Below are 23,834 nucleotides of genomic sequence, written 5' to 3' on the forward strand. Positions count from 1 at the left end.
GCCCGGGTGCACCATGAGGGGCACAGGCCATGGACGGAGGGCAAGCCTTGGTCGAGGGTCGAGCCCTCCGTGCACACGGGGTGCAGTCAGACAGTGGCCAGGTTCCCAGGCTTTGTGGCAGCCAGCCTGGGCGACAGCAGGGGGACCTCGCCGCTCTCCCCCGCCCCTGGGACGCCTACTGCTCAGTCACTGTGGGGTTAAATGCCATCGAGGCAAGTTCTTTGATCATCCTGAACTTGCAACTAAGAGGGAAGGACAATTGTCAACCCCTGGGAGACTCCGCTATCGTTGGTCCACCAGGCCACCAGTCGGTTCATGAATCAAGAACCACTTAAATACCTGCTAATTCATCACGTGCAGTGAACACACACCTGCGTGCAACCGTCGGGGCTCTCAAGGAGTCGTACTGAGAGCAAAAAGCCAGGCTTGCACGTAGGGAGCCGTAAATGGTCAAATACTGAATCGTCTGGCCCTGATGATAATTGGGGTTGGAAGGAGATGAGGGGAGACTATCCCAGGGGACAGACAGGATATGGACAGCCCTACGGGGAGCAGTGCGCGGGCCCCGTTGCGAGGAGCCGTCTCGGAGCCTTTGCTTCCCATGGGGGTGGAGGAGTCCGCCCAGGAGGCTGGGAGATGGCCGTGGGGCACCAGAATGCTTGCTTTCTGACATGCGAAGCCTTGAGAGCAGCGGAGGGCAGCACGGCTTACTGGTGGAAGGACTAAATGGGGTCTGAAGACGTCGGTTCTAAGACCTCTGTGTCCAAGAGGGGCTCTGGGGGTGAGCTTCGCACCTAGGTGTTGCAGGCTTTAGGTTCTCGTCCGTGGAGTAAGGATAGGATTGGCGTCGGGCAGTAGAAACATCGCCGAGCCAGGTGTTGGAAGACCCGGGTTCTAGTCTGGGCCTCGCCAATGATGATGACAGTGAGGACGTGATGTGTGCTAGACGTTTCCCTAAGGATCCTAAACACATGAACTCATTAGCCCGTTCCCCCGCCTAGTCCCTGGGAGGAAAGTACCGTTATTATTCCAGTTTAATGGATAAGGAAACTAGGGCCCTCCCTCCTTCCTTCCTTCCCTCACTTCTTCCTTCTTTTCCTCCTTCCTTCCTTCCTTCCTTCCCTCCCTCCTTCCTTCCTTCCCTCCCTTCTTCCCTCATCCCTCCCTTCCCTCCTCCCTTCTTTCCTTCCTTTCTTTCCTTCTTCCTTTCCTCCCTCCCTCCTTCCTTCCATCCCTCGCTCCCTGCCTCCCTCCCTCCCTTCCTTCTGCTTCCCTTTTTCTTCCTGAAATTGAGACCCAAATGAGGTGGGAGAAAATCTCTACTGAGATAAACTTTGAGATGAAATATAATAACACATTCATCTCCCCGACAAGCATGCAGAGAGCACCGTCGCTGCTCCAGAAGCGGCCCAACACCTGGACGGCCCAGCTCGGATGCTGCAGGGCTGGGCGGGCGCTTACCCGCTACAAGGTCCAACCTGTGTGCGGAGGCAAAAACCCTCAGTCAGGCCAGTAGAGATTTGCCCAGGATCACCCCGACTCCGACCAGAAACCGGTTCTTGCAATGCCCGGGCAAACCTGCTCCTCCCATTTGTTGCTTCCCTTCCCTGAGTTTGGGGTGAAGGGGTCGTGTCATGTGACAATTCCAAAGAAGTGGTCATTTGGTAAGGCTAATGTCTGAAATGTTTCCGTCCCTGCCTTCTCGCACCCCAGGGTTGACTAGGCCCCATTTCTATGGGTCTCACGGGCACTACTGCTCTCCTGTGTTCCCGTGGGAAGGAGGACTGCCCTTTCAGATTAGAGTCCGCGGGGAGCAACATTACAACCACACCCGCCAGGCTGACCCCCCCCCCCCAGCAGAGCATCCTCCTGGAAGATACTCCGACCCTTTGGCCGTGATGCTCCCGGCCCACGTTAGCTCAGCATCCTGAACGAAGATAATGAGAAAGGGGGAGGAACCCTCTCACGGGAGGCTAGGCTGGGGACTGGAGAGTACATCTCTTGGAGGGGGGAAAGCAATTCCTTTTGAGCCCGGAATTCATCTGATTGCTCCCGTGTAACAGGGAGGCCCCCTCACCCCAGCGAGCACCGCATTCCAGGCAGCTATGTGCTTCTGAGAGGGGGTCATGGTCAAGAGCTGCCAGTCCGGGGTCTGCTTTTGGGGACAGTTCCGCGTCAGATCGGACAGTCTCAGAGGGCGTGAGGGTCAGGTGGTGGCCGGTTACCATGGCGACAGGCCCATAGGAGCTCCCCAAGTCAGATGAAGTCTGCAGCTGCTGCTGTGAAATTCGTGCCAGATACCCTCCTCTGATGGCGAGGTGACAGTAGGTACTCTCACAGCGGGGGGGGGGGGCAGCCACAGGCGGGGGCTCCACCTCTGCTCCCGGGGGACGCGGTGTTCTTGCCCTCCTCTGCTAGCCAAGGGGGTACTGGGGGGTGTGGGCTCTAGGTGCATGTAGGCAGATGGAAAGAAAATTGCCACGTGGCAGTGGGGATTCCAAGAGCAGAAGGAAAGAAAAATGTTACTCATTGACATGAGAAGGCTGCCAAGTTCAGTTGTGGATCAAGCGACTGTGCACAGGCAAAGTCTCATGGGCCTGTGTGGAGAAGACGGAGCAACTAGACAAGCTCTCTGAGAATTTCTGAAATGACAGCGTAAGGAGAAACGAGGGACGTGCCGTGGGGTCGTGCTCCCTGCTGGGGGGCCACAGCACGCCAGACAGTCTGGCTTCCAGGGCTTTGCAGGGAGGGCAGGCGGGCGGGCATCCTGCAAGGGGCAGCTTAGGGGGCGCACTACCCTGGCCTCACTACCCCGGGCCTCATCGAGACAGCTGCGCACGTCTCCAGCACATTGTGCTAAGTTCAGCCGATTTAAGAAAAACTTTTAATTACATTTCATTTTTTTAAAAGGCACTGCTTTATTTGCTGGGTAGGCCAAAGGCATACAGAACTACAGACAGGTGCAATCAGCAACCGTCCTTTGCTTCCACTCAGCTCTTTCCCACGGAAGCATTAATTACCCAGTGTTTTGTCACCAGTTTTCAGAAAGTGCCTCTAGGAGGGTAAACTCGCAGAGGTACTTTGAAGGAGAGGAATGCTTTAGCAATGTCTCCAGAGGCGGTTTAATAATTTTTAGAGCCTGAACTGTTTTTCACAACAGGTTTTCCATGGAAGGCTCAGAAAGTCACTATATTCTCTGAGTCTCAGAATCTGGACTTAAAATCAGGGGAAGAGATGTACGAGGCTCAACTTTCTAGTTGTGGATCTCAGCTCGGGCTGCCAGAGCAGAAGACCACAGACTGGTGGCTTAAACAACGATTTACTTCTCACAGTTCTAGAGGCTGGAGGTCCAAGACCAAGGAGCCGGCAGGGGGCTTTCCTTCTGCAGCCTCTGCTCTTGGTGAGCAGGCGGCCACCTTCTCTGTGCTCACATGGCCTGCTCTTCACGTGCAGGAGGAAAGAGGAGCTCTGTTGTTTTCTCTTCTTCACATAAGGGCACTAATCCCATCATGGGGCACCACCCTCGTAACCTCTTCCAAATCTCATTACCTCCCAAAGGCCCGGCCTCCTAATACCATCACACTGGGGGCTAGCTCTTCAACAAATGAATTTGGGGGAGACACAAACATTTAGCCTACAACATTGTGCAAGTAGCTTGGAACATGGAAAAAATTTATCAAAATGTTTAATCTTAGGGATTGGTGGTGATTCTGATTTCACAGGAGGGGACAGTAGGGTAATCTTCCTCATAGGATATGAAATGTGAGTCAAATGCAAGAAATATGTTTAAGATTTACATGTAACCTTAAGTTGCTGTCCACATTACTTTATCAAAAAGATAATTAGACTAGTGGGGCATCCAAGTCAACCCACGAAGATCGTGGTTTAGATCTCCTAAACTGATATAGGAGAAAAATTTAGGGATGAAGAAAAGAAGTTTTGGTGCTGCACACACACAAAAGAGAAAAGACAGAAATATGAAGTTTTTTGAGTTTTTTTTTCTTGTTACTTAGTGTTTAATAAAAGGGTTTCTGAGGGGTGCCTGGGAGGCTAGGTTGGTTAAGTGTCTGCTTTTGGCTCAGGTCATGATCCCGGGGTCCTGGGATTGACCCTGGGTTGGGCTCCCTGCCCAGTGGGAGTCTGCTTCTCCCTCTCCCAGTGCCCCACCCTTCTGCTTGTGCTCTCTCTTAAATAAATAAAAAAAAAAAGAAAGAAAGAAAGAAAGAAAGAAAGAAAGAAAAAGAAAAGGGTCTCAAAAATGACAAAGAACTGAGGAATTGAGGGAAAAGAAAGAAATTGGCTTAGGCAAACTATTGGTCCAATACTGCCTGCTATGGACGATACTAGGAAAGGAAAATTTCTATCACTTGGGAAGAATCCACAGAAACCCTAATCTTTTTTTTTTTTAAGATTTTATTTATTTATTTATGAGAGAGAGAGAGAGAGAGAGAGAGAGAGAGAGAGAGAGGCAGAGACACAGGCAGAAGGAGAAGCAGGCTCCATGCAGGGAGCCCAATGTGGGACTCGATCCCGGGTCTCTAGGATCAGGCCCTGGGCTGAAGGCGGCACTAAACTGCTGAGCCCCCCAGGGATCCCCAAAACCCTAATCTTATAAAGAACTCAGGCCGTTCCACCCCAACCGTGGGCATTCTTCTGTATCCAAAGTGTCGCTGAAACACAACCTCTTGCCTCCGTGCTCCCCAGACTGCTAAAAGGAGGCGCATAGCCCCTCTCTTCCAGCATTCAGGCTGCAGATACCACTTCTGTAACCGCACACACTTTTCTCCCCTCTTACCTGCCCAGACAAGCTTCGGCCTGGTAAATGCCACTTGCCGCCCACAAGCCCCCATCTGCAAGGCACACACCTGTACTTGGGGGACGACTGCTGCTCCAGATATTGGAGCAGCAGCTTTCTCCATCCCATCCAAACAGATCACCAAAACAACTTCTTGGGTCTTTATCCGTATGCAGGATGTACAAAGCTGTCTGGAACAGATCTGGTATTAATTATCCAGCGCACAACACTGGAATAAGTGGTTAATCCCAAGGAGGTTTATACTGGAGACTGACCAACCTGCTCTGGGGTGGATACAGAACCAATCTTGGCTCCAGAGACTATTCCACATCATGTGTTGTGCAAATGTTCACTGGCACCAGAACGGACTTCATTCCACAGCAGATGGGATCCTTCTTATGCAGACCTACTCTAAGATAATATATGACCCAAGCACTGTATTGTCTAGAGTTTCCTTCTTTACATGAGATGCATCATTGTTTTCATTCTCAGACTGAACCTCCTCCTCCTGTGCTCCTTTACCTGCTCTTGCTCTCTTTCAAGTCACGGCCTGGAGGCTGGCTCTGATGCTCCAAAACAGCAGGTGACTTTGTCCCTCCAAGGCCAACATGTTGACCTGTCGCTGATCCAGGTGTCTTGGATTCATTAGTTTTCATTCTTAGGGCAGCTGCCTAGTTTTGATCTGTGGTGGTTGAGCAAATAGCTGCAGTGGGAAATGTGGCGCAACCACCTGTAAGAGCGAGGGGGAATTTATGCTAGCCTTTCTTCTCTTCAAGGTTATTACTTTGTCTTTGAAGAGTCTTCCTCGCGGGATCTTAGCCGTGGCTTAGATAAGCTCTTGGAGAAGGCTTGAAAAGAAGAATTTTAAATCTGGGGCCAAAGGATTTTCAAGACAATTTTAAAGAAGTCAGGTAGCAAAGCAAGTCTTTCTCTTCATGGTAATCACTTTCTTACAAATTTGTCTGGGGCAGGGAAGAGTTGAGAATATTCCCTGCTGATTTTTGTTTTGTTTTCTGATCCAGGAGGTGAAGGTGCGGCCTAGAGAGTAGACAGGGTATGTTGTGTATTTTTTGGTGACTGGAGGATTTTTAAAAAATATCTTCAAATCAGGACTAATTTTCTTTAGAGAGCTCACAGTTTTAGCACCTTATGGCCTCTATACTTAGACTGCAAATAGTACTGTTATAAAATGGTGTGGGTTTTGGCACAGGAAATACAAAAACCAATTTCTTTCATTTGATATTTGCTGTTAAACAAAGACACAATGGTCAGAAAAACGAAAATGTGCTTCCCCCTTGTCCTTCTCTCACATCTCCTGCCCCCAGGAAATTCATTGTGTTAACATGTTTTACCTTCTAAAAGTTAAGCAGCAGAATCCCCTTTAATTAAACGAGGCTCAGCATTTCGTTTGTACCCACTATGCACTAGGTGAATCTATGGGAACGTTGAGGCATAGGGATATGATGGGGATAAGCCAGGTTGTATGTTCCTTGCCCTTGAAGAATTAGGATCTTACCGAGGACCCCTTAAAATGCACATTGACTTTGATCGCATTGACAGGCAGTGTACAGTCATACAGGGAAAGGAGAGAGAAGTTTGGCTGGCACAGTCAGATAAACCTCCATGGGGAAGTGAGACTAACTGGCCCAGACAGAGGGTGCCCACGTGTGCACAGCCGGAAGAACGTGGGTCACAGGCCAGAAGTAGGAAAGGGCAGGATGCAGGCCCTTGGATTTCCAGAAAACCATTTCCCTAAGACATTCTGTCTCCCAGCAGAAGTCCTCCTGCCAACCAACCCCATGCGACTCTCTTGGAGACTCTTCATGAAAGGTGCCCTCAGGATTCTTGAATCATTCGCGTTTACAGGCAAACTTTTGACACAAGTACATGAAGCTGGAAAGGAACTCGCTTGCCAATACTTTGGATTTGGACTCCATGTTAATACAGGTGAAGAATGTACACTCCAAAAAGGCTTTGTAAGTTTTTAGTCCTTAATGAGGTAGATCCTCCCTAAGGGCAAGCTACGAAATGCAGACACGTTGCCATATCTTTGTTAATCTCTCCGTTGCTACTGAGGCAGGATGATTCTCCAAGGAGCACAGACAAAAGGGGTGATGACCTGAGCTTGAAGGTCACCAAATCCAGTTCAGCCCCGAACAGAAAAGTCACAGCTTCTGCACACATGCCAGAGCCTTTCTCTGTAGTCGCAGACTTTTGGGTTTATCTAGCTTGGCCTTTTCCCTCATTGATTAACATGAGTGTTGGAAAGTAATTATAGCCAGATCGCCATCGCTTTAACAGGCTGCAACAGTGACAGGGAAAGAGTGAAGGGGGGGAAAAAAGCCACGATATGGATGTAGATACAGACACAGACTTCCCTTCTTAATCACTAAAACACCCTAATACTGAAATTAGCTTGCATTTCCTAAAGAAACTCTTGTGACAGAGAGGTCTGTTTTGAGTTGAAAGTAGACAATGTTTCAAGACATTCAAGAAATCTTTTCTGAGTTTGGATCTTGATGCCATTATTTTTTTTTCCTTCCCAAACCTCCACGCCTAGAAACAGCCTGCTAGTGACTTCTACAGCAGCACTTGCAGGTAAGGTTCCAAGGGTCAAAATGTGGAGAGAAACCAGATTTTGTCATGTTGAAGACACATGAGAGACTGGAGTTCTCTGCAGCCTGTCACATGCTTGTTTTCACTCCTGAGAAAGTAGAGTTCACATGTGCTTTTGGACCAGAGACAGGTGAGAGGTGTAGGGAGGCAGCAGGAGGGCTTGGAAGTCGGAGAAGAGCATCACGCATCTGCCCCAGTGGCATCTGCCCTGGTGGCCGTGGGTGCCATTTGCTCCACATGTCACTGCCCTCTCGGCTTCAGGGCCCACTGACTTGCACAGCAGGAAGGGGACTTGGATGAGTTTTACTCGCTTGACACATTCTTCTGGGTTTTTTCCTTTCTAAAATGAGCCAGTAATGTCTTTGTGTAATAAACACTGGGCGAGTCATAGGCTACGGAGGCGAAGGCTGTGTGGTCTCCCCTGCCCGGCTCCTGGCTGGGAAGGCCCTGTGTGCCACAGCCTCCCTCACGCCCTCCGCCGCAGAGGGTGCCCTTTCCTTCTCCTGTCCACAGAGGCAGAGCAAGTACTGCCTGTGATTTCTGGCACTCTCGGCGGAAAGGAAATGGGGATGCCAAGCCCCGCAAGAGCTTGCCCAGTGGGGCCTTGGACTACAGAAGCATCATGGTTTCCATCCCCCCCTGGTTGGTTCCATTCCCATCCGTACCCAGCAGGGTTGGCCGACCATCCCTCCTCCTCCTGGGAGAACGCACAGGGCAGGTTCTGAGGGCTGGGGAGCGGGGCTCACCAGAGGGCAGCGAGGCGTCTCCACTGCCCCCCGACCAGGCCAGCAGGGAAGCCTTCACGTGGTCACTGCACGGCACTTGTTATTTGATGAAGCTTGTTCTGGGAATTCACTTCTCAGAGTGGTTGTAGCGTCTCTGCCCCTTTCTGTGAGAGAGGGATCGAAGAGCCACTGAGGCTCCGTGACTGGACCCCATCCCCACAGCCGCTGAGTGGGGCAAGGGGGCAGCAGGCCTTCCAGCGTGGAGCGCCCACACTCTGCAGGGCCCCAAGGCCATCTCCGTAGCAGAAATGAGGGGAACAGGCTCGGGGGAATGGAGGCTGGGGCCGGGAGGTGACGGACACATGCGTGAGTCCAGGGGAGTAGGACTAGGAAGGGCCGTGGACGTGTGCGGTCCCACGCCCACGTTTCCCGAGCAGGAGCTGTGAGCTTGGGCGAAAAGTACCCCTCAGGAAGGTTCCTCATAGTCCCCACCACGCAGAGGGAGAACAAGGCCGGGTTCCTGGGCACACTGTTCCGTCTGTAGCTCTCCATAGCTTTTCAAAATTTTACGTCTCTTGATTGTGGTACACGGAATCTCAAATTGACCGTCTTCACCCTTTTCAGCGTACAGCTCTGTGGTGTCAGATCCACTTGGGCTGGTGTGAAAACAGATCTCCAGAACTTTGTCATTTTGCAAAACTGAAGCTCTGTAATAGTCTCCTCTCTAATTCCCAACAACCCTATTTCTACCGTTTCTGTGAGGTTGACCACTCAGGTCCTTCACATCCGTGGAATCATCCAGTCTTTATCTTTCTGTGTCGACTCTGTCTTCGCACACATCATTCATTGTTCCTCTGGATACCGTCCCCATGTTTTCACTACTTACTCATCTTTCAGGAGTCACTTTAGATACTATGACCTCAGGCTTTCCAGGGCCCTCCACTCCCAGTGAAGTGCCCGACCGATGAGAGTCGTCCATGTCCTAAGCCCTTGCTACTCAACGTGTGGTTGAAGATCTGCACGCCCACTGGCATCCATCTGGGAGCTTCTTAAAAATGCAACATACTCTTCAGTAGGGCCCCAGGTAAATCACACATTCACTAAAGTTTGAGAAGTGCTGTTCTAACTTGTTAGACAAGAGGCCTGCAAACAACTCATGGCCACATGTGCTCAGCTGCCTGTTTTTGTAGGTAGTTTGATTGGAACATACAGCCGGCCCTCCCTATATGCATTGTCTAGGACTGCGTTCATGCTACAACGGAAGAGCTGAGTGGCTGCAACGAAGACCACCACGTGGCCACAAGTCTAATATTTATTCCTGCCCCATTACCAAAAAAGGTTTACTAACTTCTTCACTAGACTGTGAGCTCCTTAAAAATGAAAATCTGGTCTTATTTTGCTTTGTGTAAAAAGAAACGCAGACGAAGATGATGGTGATTATGCGTGTCGGCTTGAGGGGAGACCAGTAGGATTTGTTACCTACGCTCTGCCATTTCTTCAAGTGACTGCGGGCAACTCGCGATCTGTGTTCCTCATCTACGAAATGGAGACATGTAATAGAACCTACCTTATAGGGCTGATGTATGGGTTACATAAGTCACTCTAGGTGAAGTGCTTCATGTAATGCCTTCAGCGAAAGTTCAGTTCCAGAGTGCCATGGGGGATTTGTTGATGTTGTACAGATGATAGAACAGTCTGCTAGTACCCATTCTCTGCTTCTTCTTGGGTAACATCTAATAATTTTTTTAGGTGTCTAACTTTCCTGGAGGATCATCTCCTCTCCGGGGCAGGGAGGTGGTATGGGGTGGTAAGTACTATTGCAAGCCAACCAGGTAATGGCATTTTCAATGGCTGTGGGTTGGCCTAGGGGTGGACAGTTCTGGCCAATGGGTCATGAGGAGAGCATTCCTGAAGGGCTTCTGGGAAAAGGTTTCCTCTTTCTTTAGAAGAAAACACAGGAGAGACGCCCTGTTCTTTCATAGTTATGTACAAATGTGATGCCCAGCACTGCAGCAACCATGAAAGTAGGCAGTCTGAGAACAGGACAAGCATGTTTGTAATGGCAAAACAGAAATATGGGAAGAATCTGGGCCCTTTGTGGGGTCAGAGGGGCTGAATCCATCATCCCCTGGGGCTTACCTATTCAGGTACTCCTTTTATGGAAGAAAATAACACTTCCTAGGAGTCTTCCTTCAGTCCAGAGTGTCCTGACTCATACAGCCATATACATGTATTTTTACTCCACCTAAGACCTAACAGCTGTTGTTGGTGCTATGAGCAAAGAAAATAATAGTAACTGGAAATGAATGTGCTGGGTAGCGCAAAAGAAAAATCAGGGATGTTCTGGGTTAATGCAGGCCTGATTCTTCATTGCCTTTTATCAGTCTCTCAGCTGGGAGCATCTCTTCTTAACACCTGTGGCTCCCTCCCAAGTGCTCATCTCCCTTGTTGTCTGTGCCTGCTACCCACACTCCACAGGTAGGTTTTGATTATTTCCTTGGGGATACCCATGATTTCCCTTCTGGGTAGGAGGAGGGCCTGAGGAGAGCTTATGTTTTGGGACAGACAACAGAGGTGGCATCTCATATGTAACATGAAATACAGGCAAGTTTTCTTTGGGTTGGAAATATCAAAAAATTCCTTAATTTACAGCCACAAGGATTTTATGGCGTGTCAACTGACGTACTGGCTTTGTGTGACATCTGGGCCAGATCTAGCAGCAGAGATTCAAAGCGATATAGGTGGCTAAGTACATATAAGGGTGAAGTATGGGGAGAGAAGGGTAGTAGAAATGAGCTGGCTACTGCATCTATACCGATGAGCAGCCTGGCCCTCACTGAAAAAGGTGGAGGATCAGCTTCAGTGAGCAAAGCAGGACTCCCTCCAACCCCACACTCCTGCAAGTACTTACTAAACCTAGACATGCTGAGCTCCTTCTGCCCATGAGTGTCCGGGGTGGGAGGAGCTCTGGAGCCATAAAGTCACTGTAACAATCGTATTTTAAGGCTAGAGGGTGCCATGAGACATGATCTCATTCATCTCCTTGTCCTTAGGCAGTAAGAGCCTACCTAAAGCTTTCCAATCATAGCAGAACACTTTATGGGTACAAGCCTCCAGAGGGGTAAAAAAAAAAAAAAAAAAAAAGTAATAGATTGCACAACATTCTCTCATAACCACTTTAATTGTGTGCACATCATCTACTTCAGAGTCTAAGAGAACTTGATGCTCATTCTAGACCCTTCCCATTCTCGTCAGTCTAACCCCAACATCCCCCTCCAAATGGGAGGATCCATAATTCAGTGACAGCAGGGCACTAACAGGCAGGCTCATGGGATGAGGGTGGCACAGGTCTCCCGGGACCTCCTTAAACCTCTTCTGTTAGCTACTCACATGCATTTAATGCATAGCACTTCCCTTGTCACTCTGTCTGCCTCCCTACCAATAATTTCTCCTAACTGTTCCATTCTTCTAAGATATTACATACATACCACCTTTGCCTTCATCTTTAAGTTTTCTTAAAGACTAATCAGATCCTTAAGGAACAGGAAGTAAAAAGCTTCTTGTGGGTGAGCAACTCCTTGCAGGTTTGCTAGTATTATCGGTTCAGGTTAAAAGTCCCCTGCTGGAGACTGGTGAGGAGAGAAGCCCCACAGCCACCTGGGTTTCCTACTCTTTGGGCATTCCCAGCTACGAAGCATGTGTCCCTTCCTTTGGAAGCACTGGGCTGAATAAGCGATTTGCCATGTGATTCTGCTGAAGGAAGACAGAGAAGGTCACAAAGACCAAAACCAACTGCTCTTGGGGACGGGCTGGGAGGAAAGCTAATACATAAAATCTGTGACGCAGATTTTCTCTTTCAGGAAAGGGTGTGGAGAGTGCGGTGGATCTACTGAGAAGCTTTGGAAGTCGCTCCGAAGTCTTCTGAACAGGAAAAGTGTAGCCACCCGGGGAAGCAGCCTTCAGTGACATCCTCCATGATGTGTTGGAAAACAGCCAATCAGCAAAAAGCCCCTTGAGAAATGTTTGCCCTCCCTCCTCTGGAATTGTTGGGAAATGAGACAGAGCGTGGGGCTCTGGCTTTCAAGAGTGGTCCTGGATGAATTTCAGTTGCCTGGTGGGAACAGAGAGCTCTAGAAAATTGCCTACTCCTCCAAGGAATCTGGCTATCAGTTTTCTCTTGGGTCTATCTACAGCTTGTGTATTGGTGGCTTAGGAAAGTGCATGCACAGGGCCAGGCTCCTGGCAAACATCCTCAGGGAGGAGGGCAAAGGAGAGGCAAAAGGGGCTCATTCTTCTACCTCACAGATTCCTTTTCCAGGATCTACCCACCAGCAACAATCCAAACACCACAAAAACAGTATGGAAATGTATATGGATACGACTGGTACATACTTCCCCCATCACCTGCTACGGTATCTGCTCTATGGAGTAGAGCCAGGGGACAACTGTGCCCCGGGGACCCCAGGCCTTCCGAGCTACAGGCCAGCTGCAGAGGGCACAGGTTCCTGATGGTCGCGGGATGGCAGAGCTACTCTCCTCTCCCAGCCTTCCAAGAATGGGCGAATAACCTATGGTTAAGGGGAGACACCCGTTCTCTTGGGGTTGCCTGGGGTATCTGAGGCAGAGGCGGTTACGGTAGGCTCCTCAACAGAGGCACTGAGATCCAAGAATTCCAGGATGATGTCCCAAAGGCAGTAAATCAAATGCCTGAAACAAATGGACAAAACAACTTAGAGGAGGGTCTGGCTCGGTCAGCAGACACCAGATCCTGTTTATGACATTTGTTTTCCCTTCCCCCTCTTGCCCATGACTGATCTCCTTAGTGAACTCTACGTTTCAATAGCTTGATGAAGCTTCTGCCATGAAATAAAAGTCTGGTGAATAAAGGTTATGACCCCGATGAAGGTGGAAATAGAACTTGAGACCTGATTTTTGGAAGTTCCCCATTTATTTATCTAGTTATCTTAGCACATCAGCTCCGCTCTGAGGAGCTGTGAGGGAGGGAAAAACCCCTGCAATATCAACTTACTGAGCAGAACTCCTGACTACGGCTGTTTCTCATAATTAATCATTATAGATCCACAGGTGACCTTACAGGCAATGAAACAAAAGCCAGAGCCCTTGGGTGGCGACAGTTAATAGATACAGTCCACTGTGGGACAGGGTCTGAGAAAGGACTGGAAGTCCTGAATACTTCTCAGAAGACTTGTATCCCATGGTACCAGCCAGGGAAATATCTACCTCTTCTGGATTACTCTATAGCGGTGTTCACGTGGTATTTCTGGTCCTTTGATCAGAGCCCAACCTCATTATCTTGTCTCCTTACTATTAAGCAAAGACAATTCCTGATTCTAACACTAATCAGTCTTACTGTGAGGCCCTGAACATAAAGCTGAAAATCACTATCCTGCCTGGGTTATATAGGCCGGGGAATATTCTCAGTGTTCACAGGGGCTGGCAGATGCTGCAAGAACTGTTAAGCACACTGAATAAGCCTGGAGGGTGACAGGGCATTTCACTAGCTCATACGGGGCCTACGCCGAGTTCTTCCAAATACAAACAGTGGCTGGTCCAACACTGGCTCACTACCCACGACAGCCTGCTCAGAAGCCGGCAGTGTGGACTCCTTAGTGTGTGTAGACCTGGACATCTCGCTCTGCAGTCAGAGTCCAGGGCAAAGAAAGACTGTGGTTCCGTTCTTCTCAGTGTGGGCTGCTCTCTTAGAAACCGTGGACACTATGAGGCCAGAGCTGCGGAGATGCTGTGTACACGTCTTTCAGCCTACCTGTTGATGAGGGGTTGCTGTAGTGACTCCAAGACTAGACTCCAGCTCAGTCGACATCTGTTCACCCCAAGGATTTCTACCACAATATCTGAGGAGGAAAAAACAGATGTGGTTTCAGTGTTACCACTGAAGTCCCAGGTTCTAAGATTATCTCATGATATCTGCTATCTGTATTCAGACTGAGTATTTCTGGCAAACTTCTCAACCACACAGCCACACCAGAATGGAAAAGCTAAGAAAAATGTTTCTTAAGTGTTTAAATAATTCTGTAACCTGTCATAGAAGTGCAGGTACTTCTGATGTAAGCTTAGGGTGGAGAACAGAAGTTGATGAGTATGTAACAACGTGGATGGAACCAGAGGGTATTAGGCTAAGTGAAAGAAGACAATCAGAAAAAGACGATTATCATAGGATTTCACTCATAGGTGGAATTTAAGAAACAAGACAGAGGAACGAACATAGGGGAAGGATGGGAAAAATCAAACAAGATGAAATCAGAGAGGGAGATAAACCATAACAGACTCTCGATCCTAGGAAACAAACTGAGGGTTGCTGGAAGGCAGGGGGGATAGGAGGATGGGGTCACTGGGTGATGGGCATTAAGGAGGAGATGTGAGGAAGATTGATGAATCAATGAACTCTACCTCTGAAACTAATAATTTTTTAACATATAATAAACTATATGTTCACTAATTGAATTTAAATTAAAAAATACATATATAACGGAAAAAAAAAAAGAGTATGTAACACTGTCCTAAGAGCTAACAGTTCACTACTGCACCCTGGTTACCACAGCACAGCCACAGGCAACACGCTGCCTTCCCCACCTAAAAACCTATAGAAAGTAAAGAAAAAAAAATCCTCTTCAGGTTTGTTTTTATCTACTGCCAAGGACCTTATTCAATGACCCTAAGTTATCAAGGAGGAGCTTCTGTGGGACATACCATTTTCTTCCCTGGTCTAAATACCAGGAGTTGGCAGAGAAGCCGAAGTCTTCATCTGGTGGGAACAGTTCTGCCTCTGTGGTGGAGGCCGAACTTATTACCCCAAATACCTGTAGGATTCTCACCTACTATTTATGGTGTGCTCACAGCGATCCTTTCCATTTCCTTAGCATCACTTGCACGAGGGGTAAGAGGATCACAGCTCTGATCGTTTACCTATTAGCCTGAGAAATGGTGGGTCCACAGGGTTTTGAGGGGTACGGGGTAATGGTGGCAAAGCTGGGCAGGAAAGGAGTAATTATCAGTATAACCAGTCTCACTGTCCAATTACCTGGCAGGATTCCCATCAGGCTCTGCAAGGCCTGTTTTTCAGCAGCCACTTTCTGCTCCTGGGTCCTTACGGGCCGTGGATACTTAGGTAAAACCCCACCAGGCCAGATGGACTCCTGAAGAAGTTGGAGGTACTGCACCCAGCGCTGTGGACACGTTAGATTAGCCACCTGCACCTCTAGCCACCTGTGGTGGAAGAGAGGAGAGAGGTCAGATAAGCGGAAGGAAAGGAGCTACGTGCTGTACTAGGGGTTGCACAGAACAGAGCACGCGAAGGGCCCCCGTTTCTGGGCAGGATTGGAGCTTTCCAACTATCCTCTGGTGAGAAGCACTGTCACGTCTCAGCAATGCGCACACACAGCCTTTACAGTGAAGGGCTTGGTGATTTTGTACAAACCCGTCTCCGTTTGCCACCCTGTCCATATCCAGCTGCTCCTCCCGTCCCCACGAGCTGTTCTGAGAGTCCTTTGTCAGTCCTTTGCTCATAGAGTCCCCTCACTGACAAGACCCTCTTCTTTCCAGTAGAGAAGCCCACGTCCTCCACAGAGGTCCTCTAGATCATTCCAGCTAGCTAAGAGTGTGCCCTTTCCCTCCTTAGACCTCCTTTGGCATGTAGTTCTACAGCTTGGGTTTGGAAATATTTCACTTTGGAATATAAATTATTTCCTCATGTGTTTACAGCTTTACTCTTCCAACTAAATTATAAGCATCACAAGAGTTCTATGTCTTACACTTTTAAAAAGTTTCCCACAGTGCTCTGGTGCTCAAGAACTGTTTGCTGACTGACTAGCAATTGTTCCTATTACGATGAAGATGTCCTCCTTCATCTCACATTCAAAAAACGAGGCAGTAACTCTGAGGGGGCAAACATACCAAATCTGCAGTTCCTATGAAGCATTTCACTCTTACCCTATTGCTCTTGCCTGTTTTTAGAGCGATACAGTCACTAGCTGAGGCTCAAGACTGCCAAGGCCTCCCCAGTACGCAGCAGGGCCGACACTGGCAAGGCTGTGACTCTAACCGGTGGACCATCGACCACTCCTGCTCTGTTTGGTTCTGCACCACATGGCAGCTCCTGCCATTGCTCCCATACCCGAGTTACTTGTCGCCCATCCAAGAGCAGGAGGGGCTGCCAAGGCAAACTTTATTTAACCTCCACTCTGCCAGACAGTCTGCATTCCACTCAAGCTAGGCATTCCAGCCTTGGGGGCTGCAATCCCCCAAGTCGAGGGCTCACAAATGATTCTAAGAATAGGAAGTCCGAAAGGTAATGGCAGGGCAGGAATGGCAGACACCAATGCAGATCAAGAGCGGCACAAAGCTGCTCTTGCCCAAAATAGCCATCACGATTGTATTTGTTATTATTAGGGTCGCATCTCCTTTTTATAGGGCTTTTCATTCAGCGAGCCTAAGACGCCTGATGAAAGGGATCCAGTAGCAAGAATTTCTGCTCCTGTTTATAGAAGAGGGTCAGCAAAGGGAGGTGGATGTGATGCCCTGATCAGATTCTCTGCAGGGGATCAAGTGACCCAACTCTCGTTCTTTACCTCGAGCCACAAATGTTTGTGTGACTTCTGCTAAGGTGAATGATGTGTATCCAGGTCTCATCTGAGTGACTGGAGGGAAGGGGCAAGCATCTGAAAATCAGAATTTTTTTTTTTAAGATTTTAATTATTTATTTGAGAGAGAGACAGAGAGAGAGAGAGAATGAGCAGGTAGAGGGAGAAACAGACCTCCCGCTGGGCAGGGAGCCTAACGTGGGGCTTGATCCCAGGATCACGATCGGAGTCGGAGGTACACGTGTAACTGACTGAGCCACCCAGGCGCCCCTGAAAAACCAAAATATTGAAGTCCTCCAAAGAGCCAGGAGGATCTGTAACAAGAGGCCTTCGGCTGGAATTCGTCTAGCTCAGTTTTTCATTCGCATTTGCACATTAGCCACTGTGCCCTTACTGTCGTCCTCTGGGGCCACGGACGCCTGTGACTCCTCCGAGGTACCTCATCATCCACTCAACCCTTCTTAGAGCAGAATGTTCAACAGTGCATCTGGGTACCTCGGTCACCTTCTGGGCTTGTCTTACGATGTAGGAGACTGACTGTTCTGAACTCCTGTCAGCTCACCTGACAGTAACAGGCCCTTGCGCTGCATCATGGCAAGGACGTCCCGTCTGTTCTCTTCCATTGTGCCTTGGTGACTCAGGCACACCAGCTGAGTGCAAAACAAATCTTAGCATGTGGCAAAACACGAATGTATAAACGTACACAAATTTACAGGACGACAGCTTATTAAACTCTGAATAGGAATGTTGGGAAGGGGAACCAAAGTAGGGAAAAGTAAAAATAAGCCCTTTCATGATGCGGATGAGTCAGGGAGTCAAGTCAAGTCGCGGGAGTTAAGCAGAACTGACAGAACTCGAGTCTCCAAGTAAATGTCAACTGCTGATAAAGAAACTGTCAAGCACTGTAAACCCTGAGGCACCGAACTGATCAACAGAAGGCCCTAGAAGAGTCAGTCCCAGGCATGTGAGGAACATAAGAAAATTAGTCTTGTGCAAACCGGCAGAAATGAAACAAGCTGCACGTCTATAGAGGCACGTAACGTAGAAGGCGGCTTCCACCTGCGAGGTGCCGTGGTTTCCGTCACCCTTCCTCCTCTTCATACCCTGGAGGTAACAGACGTCAACCACACTCCGGTACCGTGCAGATGTGAATGTTCACCCCTTGCAGGACTCTCCTCTTGCCCTGGTTCCGCCCACCCCTGCTCCTCCAAGAGGACAGAGGCTTTCCCCTGGACATCTGGGGCTGGCCGCGTTCATTTCCGACCCCACGCAGCCTGTGCAGAGAGGAGGCAGGGCAGCAACCCCTCTCGCCCTCAGACCTTCTGAAGTCGGCTGTCTTGTCAGGAATGCCGAGCATCCCAAAGTGGAAGGAGAAAGGGACACAGCCCAAGCCAAGAAAATGACCAGGGCCGACTGCCCCCACCCCCAAACTGCCCTGCCCCTCGGACAAAACAGAAAAACACCCATGAGCTTTAGAACAATTTCTTTTCTTTTAATTTTATTTGTTCATGAGAGACACACACACAGAGAAGCAGGCTCCACGCAGGAAGCCTGCTGTGGGACTTGATCCTGGGACTCCGGGATCACGCCCTGGGCCAAAGGCGGATGCTCAACCTCTGAGCCACCCAGGTGTTCCTAGAACGATTTCTAAGGCCTGCTTCGTTATCCCACCGTATGTGTTCCTTAAGTTGTAAATGGCCACATGTGGGGCTTCTGTATTATTTGCCTTGCCTACCACCTCGCCTAGAACCAACAACTGATGACAATGAAGAGGGCAGGGGTTTCTTCGTCCAGTGGGCTCTTCTCCCCCTCCAGTCCCCGTTCTCCCTTCCTCTTCCTCTGTCATCCCTCTCCAGAGTGGAGCTCCACACACCACCACGCTTTATGCTTTATGCAGCCTCACTAATTCCCTTCATCCTGCTCGGTTCACTCTGACACTGGGCGAGAGCAGAGGAGGCGAAGAGATTAACTTTGGAAAATTAAGAGAGAGACTGACGCCTTAGCTTCTTATCAGTTCCCTTCATCTCTCTGCTCCACATGTTGTCTTTCTATTCTTTTTTTTTTTTTTGTCTTTCTATTCTTAACCTACGAGTGGGAAAGTTAAAAAGAAATCTGTGTCCCTATAGCTCTCTTGAAGCAAAAGGAATGGAATGCATGTGTCTGAAGTCCACAGGAGCTGTTCCAGTATCAGTTTCTGGAATCTGCTGGTACCGCTTACTAGCCTACTACTATGTTTGCAGGAATCTAAAGTTTCAAGGTGGACACACACACGTATCCCTTGGTTTATTTATTGTAAATTATTTATAAGAATTCATTTACTAAATACAAATGTTATTGTTTATGTAATTCAAGACACATGAGGTAAATACGCTAAAATAAATATGGAAGAGAATAGCCACAAATAGCATTGGTTTTAGTTTCTACTACTGTTCCAGTTCTGATATTTGATTTAGAGCTACCTCCTTCTACCATCCTACCTTTTTCCAATGAAAAGACAGAGGGGGGAAAAAACGCCAAACCAGGTCTGTTCTCTCAGGCTGCCTCTGAATGATTCAGAGCACATGGCAGCCATACTAGTGGGCCCAGAAATAGCCAATAAAATGAGAAAAAAAGCAACAACAGATTGACACTGAGATATTCAAGAGCTTTTCTGATGCCAGACGTGGAAGGAGGGAGATGTGGAGATTAGGGCTTTCCATTACACTGGGAGTGCATGTCTAGTCCGTTGTTCACAAGAACCTGGTCTGAAATAGCTACAGATAGAGGAATGAAGCAGAGGCTAAAAAGGAGACAGTTTAATACTAGGGCTTAAGATGGCACCTCAAGGTTAGCAGAAGGTCATTTCCCATAAAAACAACAGAATCTTGTCTCACGAGTAAGGGGAGAAAGCTTCAGGGACCATGTCTAATCTAATTAGCCAGCGTCCCTTCACTTCTTTGCCAAGAGCTGCTAGAGCAGAGTGAGGAGGGACCCTGAGCAAGTTGGCCTAACGGTGAGGACAGGGGGAGGAGAGTGAAGTTGGAACATAGAAAATATTCCTATTAGCAGTAACAATATTTTAACAAAACTGCCTGGTGCAGTCTAAATGAAAGAAAACAACAGACTCATTGCTCGTCCTCTTTATATCCACCCCAGGAGGATGACCTTCCCACCTCACCTTGCTGTACAAATTATGGTTAAAAAAAAAAAAAAAAGAGAGAGTAAAAGAAGATCATGTTAAAGTTTCTACCATCGTAAACAGATCTACAGCACATTTGGAGCGTCAACTCATTTTATTACCCTTAGATTAGGGTTTTCCAACCCTGGCGCTACTGACATTTTGGACTGCTAATTCCTTGTTGGAGGGCTGTCCTGCGCAGTGTAAAATGATTAGCAGCTTTCCAGCCCTCCCAGGTACCTCTTTTGTACAATCAAAAACGTTTCCAGTCATTGCTGCATGTCTCCTGAGGGACAAAATCATTCCCATTTGGGAATCACTACCTGAACCTTAGGGTCTTGGATGCCAAGTGCTGGGCCATTTCCACTCATTTCAATACTGGTGGTTGTAGCACAATACTTCTCAAAATTGTGGGCTGAACAGCACTAGAGGCAGCCATGCACTCAACTTTGTGGTTTGTGACATTTAAAAACATCTCCATAGAAACAGATTAGAAAACCTAATGTGCGTCTCGTGATCTGGGAGCCTTTTGTTTCCTATATGGATGCACATAAGGATCTATCAGACGTGTATTTCTGTGTGCGTGCGTGTACCGTGCAGTCACAGTGGGTCATGATATGGATGTACTTCTTACTGTGGGCTGAAGTTTAAAAATAGTTAGAAAAACACTGATACAGTATAAGGAATTAGGAGTTCCAAGAAAAGGGGGAAAAAGCCCAAGCTACATTTTTAGCTTCCTGGAAATGCTCCCCACCTCCACCCACCCCCAAGCACCCTGTAAAATGTTTACAATGGCATAAAATGTGAACACTGTGTTCTGCACCCATAGTCCTAGCACCGTACTAGGAGGATTTGCTCATTAAATCGGTAGCCCCAATGCACTGGGTGGAGAGAAAGGCAATCTTGAGGGCGATGGTGTGGATCCAGGGCATTTCCCATTAAACGAGCTGTTTTTGCCAATTTCACACCTGATAAAAGTAACACTTCTCTTCCCTGATTCCTTTCCCAGGCCTCTGCCTTCCTGTCACAGCCCTGTTTACAGACGGTTCCTCCTCGTGAGCTTGAGCACTAGCCTTCTTGGTCCTAGCACTGGCCAGGCCCAAGTTACTCAGCTGTGCCTGAACAATCTCAGCATTGTTGCCCTCTGACTGTGTATCTAGGTCACCATCCTTTCCTGCCCTGTGTGGGGAGAAGAATGGGGAGGAAATAAACTTCAAGGGCAAGAAACTCCTATTTCTTTTTCTCAATGACTATTGTGAAATCTAAAATGGCTCAGAGTCTACACAATTTCTTCTTTGATTTTTGCTTTCATGTTTTAAATCATGGACCCACATCTTTAAAACATGTGCTTCAAGGGAGGACGACATACTTGCCTGAAAACCATGCTTTAAGAATCTGAGTTCCATGCTTCTATATCTAGCCACAGCTTTTGTTTTTGATTAGTAACCTACAATCACAGCTACAAATCTAATGTGCATTAAGAATTAAAGCATTTTGAATCAAGGGAGGAAGTCAAAGAGTCAAAGAAATCATTTGTTGAATCTTAGAGGTTATCTATTCCAATAATCTCACCAATTGACATGTGAAAACAGACGAAAAGGAGCACTGCATATATAAGCCAAGGACTTATAGGAACATATAACTTCATAGCTGGAAGGAAACAGACGATCCCTATCTCACCTCCACCCAGAGTTGAAATCCCCTGTGTATCATCATGGCAGAGCCAAGGGTTCTGGTCCGAGAATCTAGAAAGTTGGGCTTTTATCTTAACTCTGCCGCCAATTAGGAATGTGACCGTGGGGAAGTTGCTTAATTCCTGAAAAGGATAACCTTATTAGACTTATTAGAGATGCTCCTTAAATACTGGCAACCGAAATCTGCCTCGTTGAAATTTCTGGTCATTGTTCCTACTTCCTACATTGTTCCTCTGGAGTTAATGGGAAATACTAGAGTTACTAGGTCAAATCTCTTTCAAAATGGATCAAAGACCTAAATGTGAGACCTGAAACCATAAAGCCTTGAAGAAAACAGAGGCAGTCATGTCTTTGACATTGGCCATAGAAACACTTTTTAAGATATGCCTCCTCAGGCAAGGGAAATGAAAGCAAATTAAATTATTAGTAACACACTGAAATAAAAAGCTTTTACACAGAGAAGGAAACCATCAATAAAACGACAAGGCAACCTACTAAGCGAGAGAAGATGTTTGCAAATGATATATCCAATAAGGGATTAATATATTAATAATTACTATAAAGAACTCACACGACACCAAAATCCCTGAATAATCCAATTAAAAATGGGCAGAGTTCCTGAATAAACACTTTGTTTTTTTTAAATTCAACTGTTATTTCTCCAAGTCTCTTTTATATCCTTGATTCTGGCAACCTCAAAGTTGAGCCCACAGAATGCACTCAATAAAGGTCTGCAGAATGAAGGAGAGAAACGAACCATTCCTCATCCTGGTTCCATCCCCTGGGTGTGTGCTCCTTTCGGTTCTCTCTTAAAATGGAGTACCCAGAACCAAACACAGCCTCCAGATGTGCCCTGACCAGCAAAAAATGAAAGAATGCAGAGGATTAGTGCCTTCCTTAATCCATACACTATACTTCTATTAATATAGTCAAAGACTGTGCTGGCTTTTTGGGCACACACTTCAAAGCACTGACTCATACTGAGTTTTGTAGTCAACTAGGACCCTAGCTCCACATATGTACTTTAGCAAAAAATCACATGCTCCTCTGTTAAGCCTAGTCTTGCCCTTCTGTACTTGTGCAGTTTTTTTTTTAAATCTAAATTCTGACTTACAATATTTCTATTAACTTTATCTTGTTGGTTTTGACCTATTATTCTAACCTTTTGAATCTTGATTTTGTCATCCAGAGTATTAATTATACCTCCAAGATTAGTTACTAGCAAATTTACTGATGAAAAAATTGACCAGGATAAAAACAAGAAAAATGATCTATCACTAGAAATTTCCCTCCAGGATAACATAAATTTGTTAGATACTCTTGGGCTAAAGAAACTCAATTAGCCATGAATTACTTAAAAGTACTACATACAGTCCTTGCCACACCTGGGTGGCCCAGTCAGTTCAGAGTTGGGACTCTTGATTTCGGCTAAGGTCATGATCTCAGGGTTGTGAGCGCAAGCCCCGAGCCGTGCTCCACAGTCAGTGCAGAGTCTGCTGGGAATTCTCTCTCTCTCCCTTCGCCCCTTCTCCCACTCACATGTATGTTCTTTAAATACATAAATATATTCTTAAAAAAAAAAAGGTACTATAGTCCAGGCCATGTATGTCCATTTTGTCCACACGGATATTAGGATAATACGGCAAAAGCTTGTTGAAATCCACCTACATTTAATAACCAATGCATTCCTTTAATGGTTGAATAATCACACTAAAGAAAGAAACTATGCTAATCAGGCAGGGCACCTGAACACATACTGATTTCTGGGGCTCGCTATTTCCCTCTCTGAGCATGTTCACAAAATGCCTATTTAATAATCTGCTTCAGAAATTTCTAGAGATAAATGTCAGGGTCCAATGATTTGCATCCATTTTTTTAAAAGGCAAGATATTTGCCCATCTCCAACCCAGCATATCCTATATGCCAACTTTTTTTTTTTTTTAAATGATCTTAGGTTTTCAATGATAAATACACTTTTTTAGTTCCATAGAGTATAATTCATCTGGGTCACGTACGGGAGCTTTAAAATAGGTTAAGTGCTCTCTTATTTACATTCCTAATTTGGTCTTCTCGTTTAACTGTGTCTGTCCAATTCTTGTCAAACCATTTTCCTTGAGAGAAAAAACCCAGAAATTAAACAGCTTGGCAAACAGATCAATTCGCTGTTGAATAAATGAATAAATGCTTTCTCAATATAGCCAGTGAATAATATAGCTTCTGTTTCAAAAG

General features: G+C 47.2%; 1 protein-coding gene across 7 annotated transcripts in view; it reads right to left on the reverse strand.

Moving 5' to 3' along the window:
- Positions 1–11,298: 11,298 nt before the first annotated feature.
- The window catches only part of SNX19 (sorting nexin 19), a 42,153-nt gene continuing 29,617 nt past the window's right edge, over positions 11,299–23,834 (reverse strand). For 6 of the 7 annotated variants that reach the window (XM_055306076.1, XM_055306073.1, XM_055306072.1 and 3 more), the window contains 3 exons: positions 15,197–15,381; positions 13,922–14,009; positions 11,299–12,843 (listed from right to left, as the gene is read on the reverse strand). In XM_055306076.1, the coding sequence (XP_055162051.1) occupies positions 12,711–12,843; positions 13,922–14,009; positions 15,197–15,381 (406 nt within the window). In that variant the 3' untranslated portion in view covers positions 11,299–12,710. Of the gene's footprint in view, positions 12,844–13,921; positions 14,010–15,196; positions 15,382–22,169; positions 22,459–23,834 lie in introns of those variants that run through there. The other variant, XM_055306074.1, reaches the window with a different exon arrangement.

The sequence above is a fragment of the Nyctereutes procyonoides genome, unplaced genomic scaffold (genome assembly GCF_905146905.1).
Source record: "Nyctereutes procyonoides isolate TBG_1078 unplaced genomic scaffold, NYPRO_anot_genome, whole genome shotgun sequence".
Taxonomy (NCBI): domain Eukaryota; kingdom Metazoa; phylum Chordata; class Mammalia; order Carnivora; family Canidae; genus Nyctereutes; species Nyctereutes procyonoides.